This window comes from Pocillopora verrucosa, chromosome 1, assembly GCF_036669915.1.
Source record: "Pocillopora verrucosa isolate sample1 chromosome 1, ASM3666991v2, whole genome shotgun sequence".
NCBI lineage: Eukaryota > Metazoa > Cnidaria > Anthozoa > Scleractinia > Pocilloporidae > Pocillopora > Pocillopora verrucosa.
In genome coordinates this window covers 2,078,356-2,096,244 of record NC_089312.1, presented here as the reverse complement: position 1 = coordinate 2,096,244, position 17,889 = coordinate 2,078,356, and the positions used below count along the sequence as shown (strand labels likewise).

The window sequence follows — 17,889 nt, the reverse complement described above, 5'->3', positions numbered from 1 at the left end:
TGATCCAGTGGTGATGTCTCGCAAACGCAATAATTCAGATGGGAGCCTCAAAAAAGCGGAACCAGCCAAAGGACTGCGAAAGGGGATATTGAGGGCTCCAACACATTGAGGGAGAGGATAATACATCCCATGAGAAACGTCAGCTGGATGCAATCAGAAGCAGAGAAAAGAGGTATCCCTTGTTGACTCGAAAGATGGACCTCACGTATTATACCTGACTAAACAACCAGTTCCACTACTTGAGATCAAGGGTAAATACCCTTTTCTTTTTGATCAAAAAGAGGTAGGTGCTAATCATTTCTCCAGAATTATAATGTTAAATATTTTCGTATTTACTTAAAAAATAGTTAATGATAATTTACAGGGGATATCTTTAGTTTTCAAAGAGCTCCACAATATCAGATTCAGTAAATGTTTTTGTCACTGTTCGCCAAATTCTTGTTCAGGAACACTCAAAGCCACAATCACCGATTCCATTTGTTTGATTTTTACCTGATTCACACTCCGACTGCGACTCGGATGTTCGCGAGAGCCGGCCAAAACAGATACAAAAGTTAAAGGAGGATGTTATCAGACGAAAACAAAGTTTGTGTCTACTTATAAATAAAGAGAGGTTTTCTAAAAGGAGGTCCCAATACATTTATCAGGACCGGTGGGCTGTTCAGCCCCACCTGTCTCTTTTTGTGAAGCAATGATTTTTGTGGTGCGCTGAGGTACCGCGGATTAGCTGCGGTTATTTAGCCGTGATTAATGGCCGAGATCTAAAACTGTTGCTTGGCTTTTAAGGGATGTCACCTTTGAACTGTTGTCAGCATTTTTCCATCTATTGATTTTTTTTATTTTGAATTTTGACACAGGAACACAATCACAAGCAGCTGGCCAAAGAGGATTTGGTGATGGTAATCCCGATCAGTTCAAATCAGGATAAACACATGGAGGAAAAGCAAATTTAGCCGATAAAGAGGACTTTCCAACGGAAACGATTGTGTTAGCTGTATTATTTAGTGGAATCTGGTTTCAATATTCTTGCATTGGTGCACCTTAACAAGACTAGCTTCCTGTGGAATCCACGCGTCTCTACAAGGCGATAACGTGCTTGTAGCTCAGTTTTGCTTATCAGTATATTGTAACCAGACAAACAGATAGGAGGATATCTTTCAGCCTTTGTCAAGGCCGGAAGCGTGACAAACTACTGCTCCTTAATGTTATGGATCTTGTGTGTGTGTGTGTGTTTGCCAGCTACGAGGATGGCTTAGCCTATTTTGAACAACTTCACCAGCTTCTTTTCACGACTAGTGTTACCTCCGCATCTAAATGAGTTTTGAATGAGCAATTATAGGTGGAGTGGTGTCTTAACAACAAGCTCAATTTCTGTGTTATTGATCAACCCCGGGGCTGATAAACTCCAGATCTACTTGACTTGCACAGGAAACTGTTCTCTTGTTGAGGTTTCAGCACAATCGTGAACCGAAAATCTTTGGTCAAAAGGTGCCCTCCTCAACAAAAGGCAAGCCTTCGACAGTTTTCCCCTCCTTCAAGACGAGTTTTCGTTCAAAACGTAGAACATTAAGGTTGTCTCTCTAAATTACTTACTATCTCGTTTAAAATCTTTGCTGCAAATATGTGATTTTGACGCACTTTTTATCACAAAAAGTGAATTGCAGTAAACAATGTTTAAACATTTTTAGAATGTCTTTTTTATCACTGGGTCCATCGCCATTAAAAGTCCATCACATTGATACAGTGTTAGTGTAACTGCAATAGTCCATTCACTGATATGACGAAAGCTTTCGACAAGTAACTAGAATTGCATTCCACCAAACAGTACAGTTGAAATACGCTGTAACAATTCGATGAGTGCGGCAGCACAGTTGATCTCCCTTTGAACAAAAACACCTTCCTCTTAGAACGCAGAACTTCTTGACAACAAAATTTGTTCACGGTATGATAAATGATCGTAATTTTTTTGTCCAAACTGTGTCAATTCTCGAGTCTACAAATTCAAAATCTTAGGTAACCTGGATTAAAATTCCTTGAGTTTACAAGATTTGACTTTCCTTCTTTCAGAAATCAATTCCTTTTCAAGTGATTGACCGTTCAGATGATATGAAATCATTGGAAATCAAAATTGCCACCTTAAACTATTTAAGAAAAGCAATCTTTGGGGTTTAGGTCAAAGCCAAATTGGTAGGTAGTTAAAGGAGTGGCTTGCATGCACTTAGCGAAAATATTTTCAGAATTATTGTTAATCAGGATAATCCCTGAGAAATAACGGGAAAGAAGCGTTAGCGAATTAGGGATTATAAGAATATTGATGCGTTCTAAGCCGTTTTGAACCATCCTTAGTGAAGGTATAGAAGCTTAACTAAAGGAAGAAGGCAGCTTAAGGGAGTTAATTTATGAAGATACAGTGGTTTTCTAGAAGGTACCATTGAATGGGTGAAGATCGACTACTGACACACTATTTTCGTGCGTTTATCTTAACGTGTATTCTTTAAACTCCGACCAAAAAATTTGCCAAGAATTGCCCAAGCTGGTTAATAACATCCGCCAAAGGCTGCCGATGATAAAAGTGTGGATAGCACTTGACCTCGGCTATATTGCTAGCAGAGAAAATTGAAATTTTATTCTACAAGCAGCGTTGACTGTAGATAAACAGCCAAACGAGTATCTTATCAGAAACGCAATACGATAACAGACACAACTATCGACAGAGTGGTATTTCTTCTCGTTGTTGGAGGTTTCAAGGGGAAGTCTGATGAAAATCTGCAATTTGGGATAGATCATCCTCAACTGGTGAAGTTTACAGCGAGTACTCCCATCTGTCGGTGAACGTTTCAGCGAGGAAATGTTTTTGACTGCAATTTAGGTATGTTCATCAGCCATATGTTGACTGAACTTTGACTCAAGGCACAGATTTTCCCTAAACTTAAAATCGCTGCAACCCTGTGCAGTTGGCCTCCGGATCAAGAGATAACTCTTGACTAGCTCTGTCTAATCTCTGTTGTGAAGAGTTCAACTTCTGTTTCACTCCTTCATTTCGATGACAAGTGATCCCCTACGAAAAACATAATATTGTAATTATATGCTGAAGGTTGACAAATTCAGGGACTTCGTACATCTTTTTTCTATTAGATTTAATAATATTCGTGCGGTAAGGTGATGGCTGCACACGAATGCCGCAAAGATTTCGATTGCAAAGTTGTCTTTTGACTCCCCATTCCTTCCTTACAATTTGAACAGCGTAATCCAATTCATTCAATAAGGAATCTCAGGAGCAGATTTCATAATTTGTAACCTATACACCGTGCTCTCTGCTTAGTGTAAAGTTTGCGATTTAGATCAAATGATAATTATACCACACAGCTGTCTGTCTTGCTGTTAATTCCTCGCAGGAAATAACATCACATCATTATTACATCCACTCCTAGTTTTTTCTGCAACAGCTACAATTCAATGAAGGCCATATCTCCAAAAGTAATTCAGTTTTTTGAGTTATTCGGGTAGGCATGTCGTTCAGTTTTTAAAATATAATATATTTAACATAGTGCGATAGAGGAACGTACTAAAGCATTCTTGCGCGAAGTGCCTCAGCTTTTTGAATTAGTAAAGTTGACTTATTCTCATTCTTTGAATAGCATCACCACCCGCCCTTCGGGAAACAATTCAAATTATATTAAGAAATTGTACACAAGCAGGGGCACAAGTAATGCGTTCCTGACACAAGGCATGATATAAAAATATCCCTAAGGTCTATTGAACTGACATGCCAATACTAGCAAGAAAATTGGTTATTACAGCAAACGAACTCCCCTATGAGAGAAACACGTAACATTAAGCTAAATGAATGCACGCATCTCATGAACTACTTTGCAATTTGCTTTCTTTATCAGCGAAAACTTGGGTTCTTAGCAGTAACAAAGGCATATTTACAATGTACAGATGATCAGATCCCAAGAGGATATGATCACAGCAAGAAAATACCAACATTAACACGCTTACACATAATCCCGAACAGAACCCTTGCTTGCTTCGATGGAGGTTGTCATGTAGAGATTTAATTTTCTGGGCGTCGTTTAATGACGTCAACGCTAGCAGGTGGCGTGAAACACCCTCTAATAAAAGGCCCAGATTGGCTGTTTACTTTATTTTTGAAATAAGACACTCACTCTCGAGAGAGCTGTGAAATTGCCATGTTTAATGGGCTAAGTTATCAGGGATTTCATCTAACCTCGTGTTAAGGAGACAGCTAAGAGAAAAAATAGCTTCGCTCGTCTTGATCACACGCTTTCAGCTTCTTGTGTTACCTCAAATTATACCACAGGCCACGATCTCGACACACGCCAGAGAATACCTGATTCTTTCTGTAGCCTCATTTCTCGATGCCTCAAAATGCCAATGTTGGGCAAATTAATTGCTCTTTATAAGTCCAGCTTTTTTTAAGATAAGTTTTGCATATCAAATTTTCAATCGCCACCAATTTTTGCCATCAGGTACTTAACATATTTGAGCGCGAGTCTTGTGTAATAAAGTTAAGAAACGAAGAAAATGGATAAAGTTTTTCCATAGCATCTTTTCTCTCTCAGTAAGCACGTAAACGCTACTGATCTCTGTGGCGAAGATAATAGCTTTGGGACACCTGGGTTTTAAGGTTCTCTTAATAGGCTTATTGTGTTTCAACTGTGATTTCAAGCGTGTTTCGCGGTGGCATTGAAAGATATAAATGACTTTTGAAAGGGTGTAACTTTTAGCACTAATGTGCGATTCCTTTTCAATGGTTCATTTAGGCTGAGCAGAACTTGCATTGTATTTGTTGACTTTCGATTCGAGGTTTTTAACAAACTTTTTGTCGCGAATTTTTTGGGAAGTTTGATCGTTGCATTCAAGGTTATTTTCGAGTTTCACATCACTTCGTTTCTTTGCTATCATCACTTAACCGACAATTCAGAGCCTTTCAAGAGACTAACCTCAGCTGATCAGAAACGTTCAGCAAATTATTGATGGATTGAGGGTATCATGTTGTCGATCAGATTCACTAAGTTAGCATATCAAGCTCGCCAACATAGAGATATCAGAGTGGATTATAAGCGTATTCCTATTTCGCAGTGCGGTTAAGATTTGCTGCAATCACATTCAGAAAATTCGATCGGCTTAAATTTCCTGTACGACTCTACCTCACTAAAACCCAACCCATGGTATAATTTCTTGTTTGGGTTTTGAATTCGAATTCGATGCTCGGCACCTGTCTTCTCACTGGTCGAACAAAGCAATTTTGTGAATGTTGATTACAAAAATAAAAGCGAGGAATGTTGTAAAATGTCTGCTAATTAATTATCACTAATTGATAACACCCTCTATTGTCAGCCCAAGTCTACTGGGCGCCCAAGGGAGCTGTTCAATCCATTATCAAACGCACTCTTGTAAACCTCGTAAACGAACCAATCTAATAGCCAACGAGGACTTCTCTGCGTCGACCAACGAATCTTCCGGTGTGAATCCTCTTAGTGAAGCGCCGCGGCTGGTGTGAGAATCACCGCGTTTCGTGGCCCATTAAAAAAGGGAAAGTACTATGTAAACTCGAAGTATATGTTTTTTGTTATCAAGTGATACAGTACGGAAGCGAATTCTGTCGTCTCCTGTGACAGGCGAACCAAAGTGGGTCAACTTCTTGGCTTTGTCACTCAACCGCTTATCAAACGGAACATCTATTAATAAGTCAAACAGCCAATCACGAGGGTGCATCTAAATTGCGGTCATTAGTTGCTAATTTCAACATAACACAGTCCTTTCAGTTCGTACGCGCACTGGAGACGAGATATATAGCGGTGCACAGAGGCCAGCAGGGATAGATAGTATTCACAATCTGTAGCGAGAAGGTCGATAACGCAAACCGTCTGTCTGTAAACAGCGAAGGAGTCGTTGAAAATGCAACACTGCGAGTGGAATAGAAGTCTCAATGTTTTTCCTCCGTACAATTCATCGTCGTTCTACATTGATGACATTCTGAGCACGGGATCGCAGCGACCTCAAGCGTCTATCTGCACTTCAACAATGTGCGAGGTACCAAAACCACCCTGTCTCACCCCAGCGTTTCATCTGGCTCCGCCGCGAACTTACACCAACTTGAGCAGTCCATTCACGCCTTACCATTCCCCGAGGAGTTTCGGTTTCCACGCGCCGACAATACCCAGTGTCTACGAAGCGTACAACGATCACAGTAAGTACAGTGTTGATTGCCGAATTGTCCCGCGGTATCTAAAAAGGTAAACCTCTGCGGCTAGGTCGTATGCGTGGAGTGATCTATTTCGTTTACCAAGATATCAAAATTGCCGATTGACAAGATTGCATTCATAGCACTGTCGATAAAGTTGATTTCTCTGGCGCGTTTGCTCTTAGCAGGGGAAACATTGACAAGATTAGCGTTTTAGCTGGCGTCCCGGCTGGGGTTTCGATAACCACAGTTCTTTCTTTTGGCCGCGAAGTAAGTGATAAGAGCATTAGGTTATTAACTGATTCTTTTCGCTTTTCACTTGGTCTAAACCGTACTCTACCATTTCGCAGTTTACGCTGAAAGACGTTTAAATTTGTTGCCATCTATTCAGTGCTGAAAACTCGTGCACAGATGCACAGCCGCATCGATTTGTATGAATTCCATATTATCTGTACTTCCTGAAGGCAACTTGTATTTGCCCCAAACTGAGAATTTATCGCATCTAAAATTCCTCGTCTTTTGATTACACCAGGAGCTTAGAGAAGTGAAAATTTGGGAGTAAATCTTAACGGAAATTACTAGCAGCATTCATTCGCACCCAACAGCGACCTCAAGTTAACCCGCAAAAATTTACTTACTTTCTTGCATCTCTAATCATTTCCGTCCGTTGTTCACTTTAAGGTGCCTGGAATCTGTTTCTACCGAAGCCGCAGAAAAAGAAGGGTGGCCAGGTTCGTTTCTCCAACGAGCAAACCATGGAACTGGAGAAGATTTTCGAGAATCAAAAGTACCTCTCGCCACCTGAGCGCAAACAGTTGTCTAAGGTCCTAGGGTTAACAGAGCGTCAAGTAAAAACATGGTTCCAAAACCGCAGAGCAAAATGGAGGCGCTTTAAGCAGGAATCACAGGGCGAGAAATCGGAAAGATTAGAAGCTGAAGAAACAAAGGCCATAGAGAAGACTTCTTCGTAAGTTTTGGGTGCTATTTGGGACTCGTACACACATTAACACATTCAATTCAGGATAGACAGTCCCCGTCTTCAAAGATGTCTGACGCAAAGTTCGATTTCTTTCGAACAATTAGCTAAACTAAATGTTTTGGAACAGAAACTTAAAAGAAGGTTGAAAACGCTGGTTTTACAGCGTTCTAAGATCAAACACTTTGTACCGTAAGCAACTGAACCGTTGAGGATTCAAGGTGACTCGCGCTGGACGTTGAGTGTGAGTTTACGTAATGGCAGAGTAAAAGACAATCACCATGCAAAATTTGGTTCGCGTTTATTTGGTCAACGCTCTCTACCTATTGGACTGTTCCTCCTTTCGTTACAAAAATATTTGATTTGAGTTAGAGAAGAAATTATATGTAAAGCAGTAGTGAGGCAAAGAATTGATTCTAAAGTCGGTTTGGTAAATGTAATCAGTAACAAAAGTATTTTAAACTAGTTCCCTGAATGATAGCAAATAACACGTTAAAGAAGAATCATCTGCCGAGCTTTTGCCAAGTAATCCACGAGCGATAGGAAATTGCCATACGCAAAACACGTTTTGTATATAAAAAGAAAGTTCTCGCAAATTCGGAGGTTTTTTTTAGTAGTTTCTTTTGAATCCGGTAGCTTTTTCAATAGAAGAAATAGAGTGTAAAAAGAGGTAAACAATGAATTGAATAGCATGTAATAGATTTGATTTGCAATTAGTCAGTTTTACTAAGAATAAACTCACTGAAACGACAATGTCGTGTGTTTAATGAAGGCTTGTTCTTTTACTCAATAACTTAGCTAGAGATTAAATAACAACCGTACAAAGGGCGGAATTTTCCCGCAAAAAATTCATTGTGCGTTTATTTTAACAGCTGAGGGTATGTTCTTGGTACGCGAAGCGGATTCTTCGGATACTAAGAAAGCAATTTTAAGAGTTTCATGACATGGTATAATTGCTAGCTTTGATATTTGACATTTCCTATGATAAGATTGACACAGTCTTTTAGCGAATTGCGCTCTCATTCCTATTATTGGTGGTTTAATTGCTCTATCGACAGGATGTGTGTTTCTGAACAATTTCTTCCTCTCTGTACGAGAAGACCAACGCTATTCCTTTGGCTACCGATAACAAGAGAGTGCTATAAAGCCATTTTCCCCAATCTTTTGACCCAAAACTTTTTTTCAGATCTGCAGCGATGTCGGTGAACATAGCGATTTTCCCGACCATTAACGATTCCTAATTGGTACTGTGTCAGAGGATAGAAAATTATTTGTTTATATTATGGCGACAAGGAGCTCTCGCCTTTGCGATAAAGTGGATTCAATCTATAAATGCTATCTGATGCCTTTCCTCGCCTTGAGTGAAATGTTCCCGTTCTCCACGATCTACACGCTTTTTACGCGATGCTTTTAAAAAAACAGTGAATTGTTTTCATACGCTACGACTGCACGTATGAAATTAATTGAAGAAGCTTTCTTTTTCAATACAAAGGTGTGAAATCCGATGTGATAAAATAATTACCATGGGCTGTACTGTTTGTAAAAGAGACAAAGCCTGTTTTAGAGTTCGATTGCGAAAACCCATTGAGTTCCTTTATGTTCGACGAGGTCGCTTTTTCCCTAATTGAGGAGGGTTTCGATTCTATTGTAATCAGTACTGAATTAGTTATCAATTCGCTGCTTTGCCCACCCTGTATTCACAACAATGGACCTAAAAGACTATTAAACATATCACTTCTATTGTAAACGATTCTGCGATGTCCTCTGTTTGTTCTCTTAGCACGTTTGCGAAACTAAGGAGAAGTACTCCCAAAAAGGTTTCATTCGGAAAGGGTCTGGCTATGAAAATTATACTTAAAGAATTATTTTTACAGCGACGCGACAAAGTTGGTTGCGTGTGTGGCCTTGCCATTTTGCGAGCCGTATAGATAACCCTTGTCACACTTTTCATTCACTGCTTGTAATCCTGATTGAAAATAACGCTAATCAAGATGTACGTTTAAGCCATTAGGCTCTCTCAGAGTCTGTAACTTAACACTAGAGCGTGTTTTCTCGTAATAAAGGACACAAATGCAGATTGTCCACAGATTAACTTGTATCTAATTCGTGTTTGTAGATTGTTTTCAGCCGGGAAGTTTTAGGTCTTCATTGTGCATTAAAAGATTTGACGCGTGAGTATTCTCGCCTTTTTTGATCGATTTTCCGGTGTTTTGACGCATTGTATTTTTTCGCCAATTAAACGCCATCTGTTTCCTATACCGAGCCGAAATAAACTAGCATCAAACAAAGCTAGAATACACAGAAGTTTGGCGTGTGTCTTCTTTGAAAGTACCCAACTACTCCTCTTTCTTAGAATTCATTATGTGCCCCCATTAGACAAGTTTATATGCTTCGAATAAAACCTATAGCTTATTATTCGAAGCGTCTTTTCTTTCAACGAAAACTTTGGATAGCGAGATTTTACGATTTTAATACACGCTAAGTTCAATATGAGTTTATTTTTAAGAATACAACGATTAAGGGTAACAAAAAATTATCTCACTCACTTTTGTTCGCATACATACCCAGCCTTGTTTGACTAAGGAATTACTTCATGGGCGGAAAACACTATCGAGTATATTCAGTATTAATGGTGCTTCAAAGGAAGGGTAGAATTAAAAGCCAGTTAGGATAATTATTGTCTAAAAACCTAATTAAGAAGCTTTTTTTGTCTAACAGAAGCAAGGAAAGTGTATGTTTCACTCCTAAGTTTCATTTGATACTCAACTTTAAATGGCTTTTCAAGTTCCTCAAACTAATTTAGAAAATCAATCAAAAAAATTTCGTAAATGGTTTGACCAAATGCAGAGCCACTTTAGCCATTAAGTCATATTTAAAGCTAATTCAAAGGAATTTAGGCGAGCGTGTTCTTAAAATGATCAATTTTTGTGATAAACACGAGCTTATCTCCGTCGTAAAAGAATAGAACGAATTTTAGATAATATTCATTAAATGGATGGTATGATTTTAATCTTTCTCCAGCCTTAACAAATCATTCCTTCGATATTTTGTTGTGAAATACCTAATTTAAATTATCACGATTTTGTTAGAAAAATATCATACTGTTTTAAGCAGTTTCCCGCCTTGAAGGTAATCAAAGGAAAAATGAGTTTTCCCGCCTCTATAAAAGCTATTAAAAATCTTTTTTTGCAGACTTACAGAACGCTGATTCGAATCGATAGGCAGACCTCAAACACGCCAATATTACTAAAACAGCAAATTGCCGAAATAGGCCACTAACATTAATCGCTTCCTTTTGCTCACCAAACGCATATCGAAAGCTCCTGATAACACTGTATTACGCACGAAAGTCGTTTATCCGAATAAGCGAGGCGATTTCTAGCAGTTAACCCTAATTCATTTTTTTGGATTGCATCATTCATGATGCCCCACGTTTTTATGTCCCGTAGTTGTGCGAGAAACTGTACATTTTGAGTTGAGGAATTCAACTAAGTTAGCGTTGTAAAATGGACGGAACAGAACGCCTTTACGTCTGTGCTTCAGTTCTTTGAAAGTCAAAAACCAATGTTAAACTCATCAACGCAGTCATTGGGAGTTGAAAGGAACTTACTTTGCCACTCAAGGGCGGAAGATTTGTCTTTTAAACGAAGCTAAGCTGATTTTTTCTTCAGCAGAGTAACTATCTAGAAGACAGGCATCAATTTTAAAGGTTTATTAAATAGCGTAGGAAAAGAAACTTTCCTCAAAACCATTTACAATACTTTCTACGCAATTTAATAAGGAAAATGGTTCATTAAATCTGTTCCTCTTTATAAGTCTTGTATCGACTTACAAAGTTATTCTTATTGTAGAATTACATATATAATGTTTTCCAACAGCTTTCAATCCCTTGTCTCTCTGTTTGATTTAGTTACAGTAAATTGAAGCAGTTCCCGCAAATCGACTGCACAGAACACTGAATGAAGCCATTACGAAAGAGGGTCTTCTCAAGACCACATCGACCATATCCTATTAAACTAAGGCGCTTTAACTTTAGCTCTCTGAAATGCGGTGAAGACAATTTACTACTAATTATAGTGTATGGTTAAAGATGGTTGGCCATAACAAAAAGAAGTCAATATCCACATTAGGTAACTGCTGTCAGCTAGCATCGACACTTAAAAAGCTGAAACAGAGAACGAAAAGTTAATGTAGTACATATTCCATTTACTGCACGGCTATTATCTAAATTTTTTCGTATAAAAGTAGTTACAATTGTGCTATACGCAATGTAAGGATTATTTCCTACCACAGTTTTAGATATCATAGCATGAACTTGGAATGGGAGACTAAAGCAAGAGGCGACAACCTTTGACATAGTCAGTCTAGTGATCAGAGTATTTTTAAAATGAAGTGGTTAAGTCTAATTCAGTGGTTTTTTTGGTTTCTGATAAAACCGCAAAGCTTTTATCAATTGTGCCTCCTAAATGATGAAAAAGGCAGCATATAAAAATTCCAAACTTATGTTTCTATGAATCGGAACAAAATACAATATTATGTCAATTTGACCGACTCTATTCATAGCATAAAAAACCGCACTATATTTATAGAATTTCGAATTAAAATCCATTTAATTCATCTGTGTTCAGTAATTGTTTGCGTTTTGGTAGCATTGTTTCAAACAATCTGTCGTAAGTGAAGAATATAACACACCGCCATTCCCATATTCCTCCGTTTTAAGGATTTGTATTATATCTGTAAATTAATTCAATCAAGATGATCTTTTCCCCATTTCAGATGAGGGCAAAACACCATTAACATCACCAACTTTCGCTGAATGATGTTCACGTTCATTAGAATTGAGCTTCATGAAATCAGGATTGGCAAAATGTAACTTGCTTTCAGCGCAAGAAACCGGCGAGACATCTTCTCGTCAATTTAGCACAAAATTAAGCCAATTGATTAAAAACAAGATACGTAGGTCACTCGACGTGTGGCTGCCATGAATAACGTGGCTGCCATGAATTAAGATACAATCAGTACAAAAAGGGAATGAAGGAAGCTTCGTGCAAAATTCAGTTTAGAATTTTGGACCTTACCCCCTAGTTGCTCGTACTTAACCATCGATTTTGTACATGATTACAGAACAGACATAAATCTAAATTCCTAATCACGAGCAATTCAAATACATCAGACCATTGAATGAACAACGCTGATTCCCACTGTTTGACCAGAAAGTCTCGAACCAAGTAACACTTGTATAAAAGATTCAGTATTCTGTTGGATTTCACTTTTGAGACAAAACGCATCGTAATGTTCTACTTTAATGTGTCCTACTTAAAGAGTATCACATAGATCCCTTGGAAGTATTCACGTTCATTTCTTTGTAAAATTCTATTGATCAAAACATAGCGGCTTCGAATACATGCTCATAACATATTGCGTGCAAAAGGCAGCCGTAAAGTCCTTGACCTAGGTACACACAGTGACTCTAAATGAAGACCGCTAGGTATGCTTGATCTCACTTGCAACAAAGTAACGAGCAACAAGTGTTTCTCCTTTAATTGATGGCTAACTTTTCTCCTTCGCTGAAATGTTGGAAATATGTCTGCTCGAGCTCTTTCATGCTTCATACCTTTAGACACACCCAGCAGAGGAAGCAAAATTGCATTCGTCATTCCAAACCCTCCCTGTGAAACTTTCCTGAAAAGCGAAGCATTCACGACAATCCACTGGCTGACACTGATTTAATCACACGCCCACTAAATCATCCAAAATGCCTATTCTATGCGTTAGTAAACACACTATGTCATTTTTACAATTAGTGTGTTTACCTCAGGTGCCGTGGAGGCGAGGGCGCGAAACACTATGGTGGTCCATTATCAATACAGAAACTTAGCTATTCGTCGGCCACTTGAGTCGCTTTTCCGGAGCGCATAGCTAGTAAGAGTTTAAATGAACTTGTAGACACGCTTTTGTTAAAGGAGTAGAGTAAGAACCGGAAATTTTAGCATTTGATTCATTCGTTCTTTGTCGTATCTGCATGATCAGCATAGATAAGCGTGCTCAGTAATTGCTCAAACAACGGAGGTATTTTATTCACTTCCTTATCGAGAATTGTTAAGAAGTCATTCAGTCCATTCACTTAGATCATGCATAAAACAGGTTACGCAATTTAAGGTTTTTCGTGTATCCTGTTTAAAAGTATTTTGCAACTGAGGCAAAGTATGTGGTGTTTCAGTTTAAAATTTTAGGAGACCTTCTGTATAATAAAGTCGAGTGGGTCAATATCTATTGTTAGTGATACAGGGAACAACACAGTTCGCTGAGATTTTTTAATGAAATGAAATAATAATTGACACTTGTGAATTTGACAAATTGTAGTAATGGATCCAGTTACACACTGTCGCTAGATTCGAAACACGGGCGTGGGATTCATCGAAACCACATGAATTGGCCAACGCATAGACACCAATGAGCCATGGTGAAACTCTGTGTGTAGCGTTTCAGATGAATACCTTTTTGGTTCCGGTCGTTGGTTTAAACGGTGACTGGTACCCTCGTTCGAGGTACAGAGTAGAACTCCTATCTTACGATGTGCCAGATCCCTGGGAAAATGTGTTTCTTTATAACCGGAGAGTGTATCGCTGTGTTTTCATTCAATTTAATTATTGCTACGGTACGAAAAATGGTTTTCCTCCGTTAGTTTCGTTTTACGACACAGTCTTTAAGTTTACTGTTACCAGATATTATTATTATATTATGTGTAGACTAACGATTATCTCTAATAGATCATGTTGCAAAGTCGTCCAATGAGGTCTGAAAGCCGTGTGCGAGAACGAAAGAAGTAACTTGGTAAAAAGTCCACTCTCAAACATCGGCGGTTTCGTCCTTGTGATAAGACTGGAGCACTTTGACAGACATCAGATCAATCTTCTCTAGTAGGGTAAAGACTGATGTGCATTGGTTTGTACTTACACCCGTTTGCCGGAGGCAGGAGGACAAGGATATTCTGAGCCTCGAGGTTTTATCAAAAACATCCTAAAATAAAGATATTGTGTGAGCTTTTGGCCTGCCTCTTAATTAAAGGGTTGGGAGATTTTTTAATATGATATTTATAAATAACAAAGGAGAGAATTTCTTCGTTATAAAAAGTAAAGGAGTCGATTGAACGCAGATGTGACCTGCAGATGCTCAATCACTGCTATCACCCATTGCTCCCAATTGTTGCTCGAAACGAAATTTTACAGAACTCATTCCACGGGAACCCACAGATGTCAACTAAAGTTCAGCATCCGCGGCAGTATTTAATTGCCTACATTTTTTGTAGGAAAGATGTGATGTCAATCTCGTTGTTACTGAGTGTCCATTTAACATTTCCACTTTCAAGGTGTTCTTTTTCATCAGCCGATGGCTAAAAAAGAAAGACAAAGATTTTTTCTTAATAATGGTAGTTTACACATCACTTCTTAAACAATCATAGCGAAGTAAATATATTTTTGGTGGTTTTATAGTGAGTATTTTCTGGAAAGGTGTAGTTGATTCGGGGGAAAAAGTCTGCAAAGAGACCTAAGTGCACAACCTTTTTTGTAGATGGAAGTTTTTGTTTTGTCTTTTGGTGGGAGACAAGGTCAAACGACAGTTCCTGTTGAAATCTGGTCAAAAATTCAATCTTCATTCCTAGAATCACAACTTTAATTGTTTTATTTCAAGAGCAAAAATAACGTTTTGGAAAAGTTAGGAAAATTATTCACGGTTGACAATTCATCGTATTTATTTGGTGATGTGCCTTCATAACTTAACCTTGGGGTCTCATTGCTGAAGGGAGTGCTCCTTTCTGAATGTAACAGAGCAATTATGAAAACAATTAGACACCGCAATTAGTGAGCTGTCCGCAAATGTACTTTATGCCCGCTATAAGTATTTTGCTTTCGATAACTATCAACACAATAATACTAGCGATTGATTACCAAGAACGAAATAATCTAAGCAGTTTATCGCGGAAAATTGAGTGCAATGCGTCTTTTATTTCACAGCAGCTTGGTTGGTGTTCTTGATTAAAACGAACATGTGGCTGTTTCGAGACGTATCATTCGATACCAGTAAAAATCTCAACGCTGAGCAAGATTACGAAAGCAATTAACACCTTGGGAATATTGCCCAGTGAGTTATTTCCTGCCGTCTGGTGCCAGTTGATAGGGGGATCTACGGTATTCAATTGCTTTAATGGATCTTTTGGGTACGCCTCTTGTCGGCGAGCAGACAAAACAAGGAATCTATCAGAATTCTACGTGTTTGCCATTTGTTTTTGCGCCTTTGAAGCACTGGAAACTCAAACAGCTTTTTCTGGAAATGCGTTTAAGCGGATTATTTGATTTTCAGTTCGATAGCTGGAGATATTTTTGACGCAAAGGGTGTTAAATTTCGCAACAATATAGGTACTGAAAGACGTATTTTTCAGCCCAAGAGCATTCCTGTAATGGGTCATACAAACTACTCGCATTTTTTTTCTTTGTTTGCCACGTTATTGTCAACATAGTCACTTGTAAGTCCTCCCTTAAGTGACCAGTTTCGTGCAACTTCTTGCAGTAAACAGAACAGTAAAATCAAAGTAGTCAAAAAACTTGTTCTAGTAAAAGCTGTTTTGCTTGAAATTAATTGAAGTCGTGAAGGCGAATAAACCAAGTAAGGGATTTGCCATATAGAAGATGTTAGTAAATTGACAGAGATGATATACTCTCACAGAGGAGTTGTTGGCTCCTTTGATTTGCGGAAATCAATCATAACATCTTAATCTGCTGAAAATCATGTTCATCCGGGGATAATTTTATTACTAAAGACGCTGTTATATTTTTCTCGGGAAATACGCTCGTTGAATCAATGGATATGACCATATCAACAAAGTATGTTTTATCAGTGCGTGTGTTTTAGTTATTCTTTGATACAATCGGAAAAAAAAATTAGCTAACTTTTGTTATCAAAAGAAATTCCAAATATGAACAAACAGCCCCTAACAGTGTTTTTTCCGGAGCTGAACCAGAGAGTTCCATAGCCTCGTAAAACATTCAATCGTTATCAAACTTTGTTTGTAAAGCGGTGCAGTTGGAAGAGGCACTTGATCATGTGCATTTTGAAGTCTGACAACTTATCTTGGCCAAGTTAGTACACAGAAGTTGTACACGTATTCGCAAACATCAAGAAAATTCCAGAATGACAGCTTGGAGACAATGCATCTTCTCTTGATGAAACTGGTTGGGACTAAAATATTTGATCTACATGAAGAGCCGGCAAACGAAAGAAGTTGATGCAGCGCATGTATCCGGGAGGTCTCAATGGGGTGATGGATTTTACTGCCAACGGTTAAACTTTTGGCCAGCTTACGGCTAACGATTACTATCTTTCTATTGTTGCCACATGAAATTTTTTTTTCGGTCAACTTTTTTTACGACTTACGGTTAAAATTTATCAGTTTTTACGCCTTAGGGCTAACGGTTAACCCATTGAGATCTTATATTTCGTAAGACCCAGGCAAGGTTTTAGAATTGGTTTTTAAGAAAATACGAGCATCCTTTACAATTTCCTGTGTTTTTATTGTCTTTTCGCGCAGAAAAATGATTTATAAAACTACAAGCAGATAACTATTAAAAGCAATCTCTAAAATATGCTCGCGCTCACCGCTGATTAAATTGATCGTTTTCAATTTCCGTTCAGGAAGTGAATTTGCGTCATAGTTACGTCATAACTGGCTTGGGTTTTTATTTTCGGATCATGTAATGATGTGCTGAAATCACGCTGTGATTTTACATTACCGCGGTGTAATTTATTATTTGTTGAAGGAGTGATGCTCTGTGACTGCTATTTATCAAACTTCTAATTCTTGGGTGCGGTAATCTTCGACAGAAATGATAAATTGCTTTAATTTTTTTGTTGAAAGCCGACACGCGAATCTACTATTTATTACGATGTCAAAATGATTTTCACAAATATTTACACAACTGGATTTTCTAACATCATGTGCCAGGGGGGGTTTTCCGGGATGTTGAGTTCAATTTCTGTTTCACACTTTTCCTCAAGTTCTAAAAAATCTTCACATTAAATTTTAAAGCGCATCCCTTTGTTTTGTTTGAGGTACGCACAGGCAACCACACCTAGATTTGCTCAGTATAATTGGGTTATCACTTTGTCGTCCAAAATAGTTCCCTGGTGGTTTCTTTGAAATAAAACATGTAAACGTCTGAGGAAATTCTGGGGTTGAGGTATTCAAGAATACTTACTTCGTCGCTCAATTATTCGAAATATGCACTTTTTACGGAAGTCAGGTAAAATCTACATCTCCTGCAACGGCGCTGCAGTATGCAAACATCACAATACGAGCAAATTCCATTAGTGGGCGTTTAGAGAAATACCTCATTGTAACGAAACTCGAGAGACAAGCGTTAATTTCAGTTTTTTGTTTTTTTTTTTCGTTTTTCAGGCGAGTAGAAGCGAACTTCACGTTCCCCTCACGCTTAAGGACCGTTCATTATTTATCGCAAGGGGGTCGGATAAATAATAATAATAATTCTTATGTAATATTCTTATGCATGATCTCCTCCTCATCGGCAATTAGCAAGTGAATTCGAGGCTTATTCTTACCGAGTGATCGGTTGTCAATTCGTTTTCAAATGTGTGTGAATTTCTTTGGTCTTGTTTCCTTGAATAATTAAGATCTTCTGGTATAAAG

The 17,889-nt window shown here is 38.3% G+C and overlaps 1 protein-coding gene across 1 annotated transcript; it reads left to right on the top strand.

The window, feature by feature from the left end:
• The first annotated feature begins 5,582 nt into the window (after positions 1 to 5,582).
• LOC131781577 (hematopoietically-expressed homeobox protein hhex-like) lies at positions 5,583 to 7,940 on the top strand. Its single transcript, XM_059098272.2, has 2 exons — positions 5,583 to 6,217; positions 6,893 to 7,940. Exons 1-2 carry the CDS (start codon positions 5,926 to 5,928, stop codon positions 7,180 to 7,182), a joined length of 582 nt encoding a protein of 193 aa, XP_058954255.1. The 5' UTR covers positions 5,583 to 5,925; the 3' UTR covers positions 7,183 to 7,940.
• The last annotated feature ends 9,949 nt before the right edge of the window (positions 7,941 to 17,889 follow it).

What these genes read in the sequence shown, in the direction of transcription:
- LOC131781577 (XM_059098272.2), top strand. Translation starts at nt 5,926, where the DNA reads ATGCAACACTGCGAGTGGAATAGAAGTCTCAATGTTTTTCCTCCGTAC. An exon ending in CGAAGCGTACAACGATCACA is followed by an intron (nt 6,218 to 6,892) that starts GTAAGTACAGTG and finishes GTTCACTTTAAG; the next exon opens with GTGCCTGGAATCTGTTTCTA.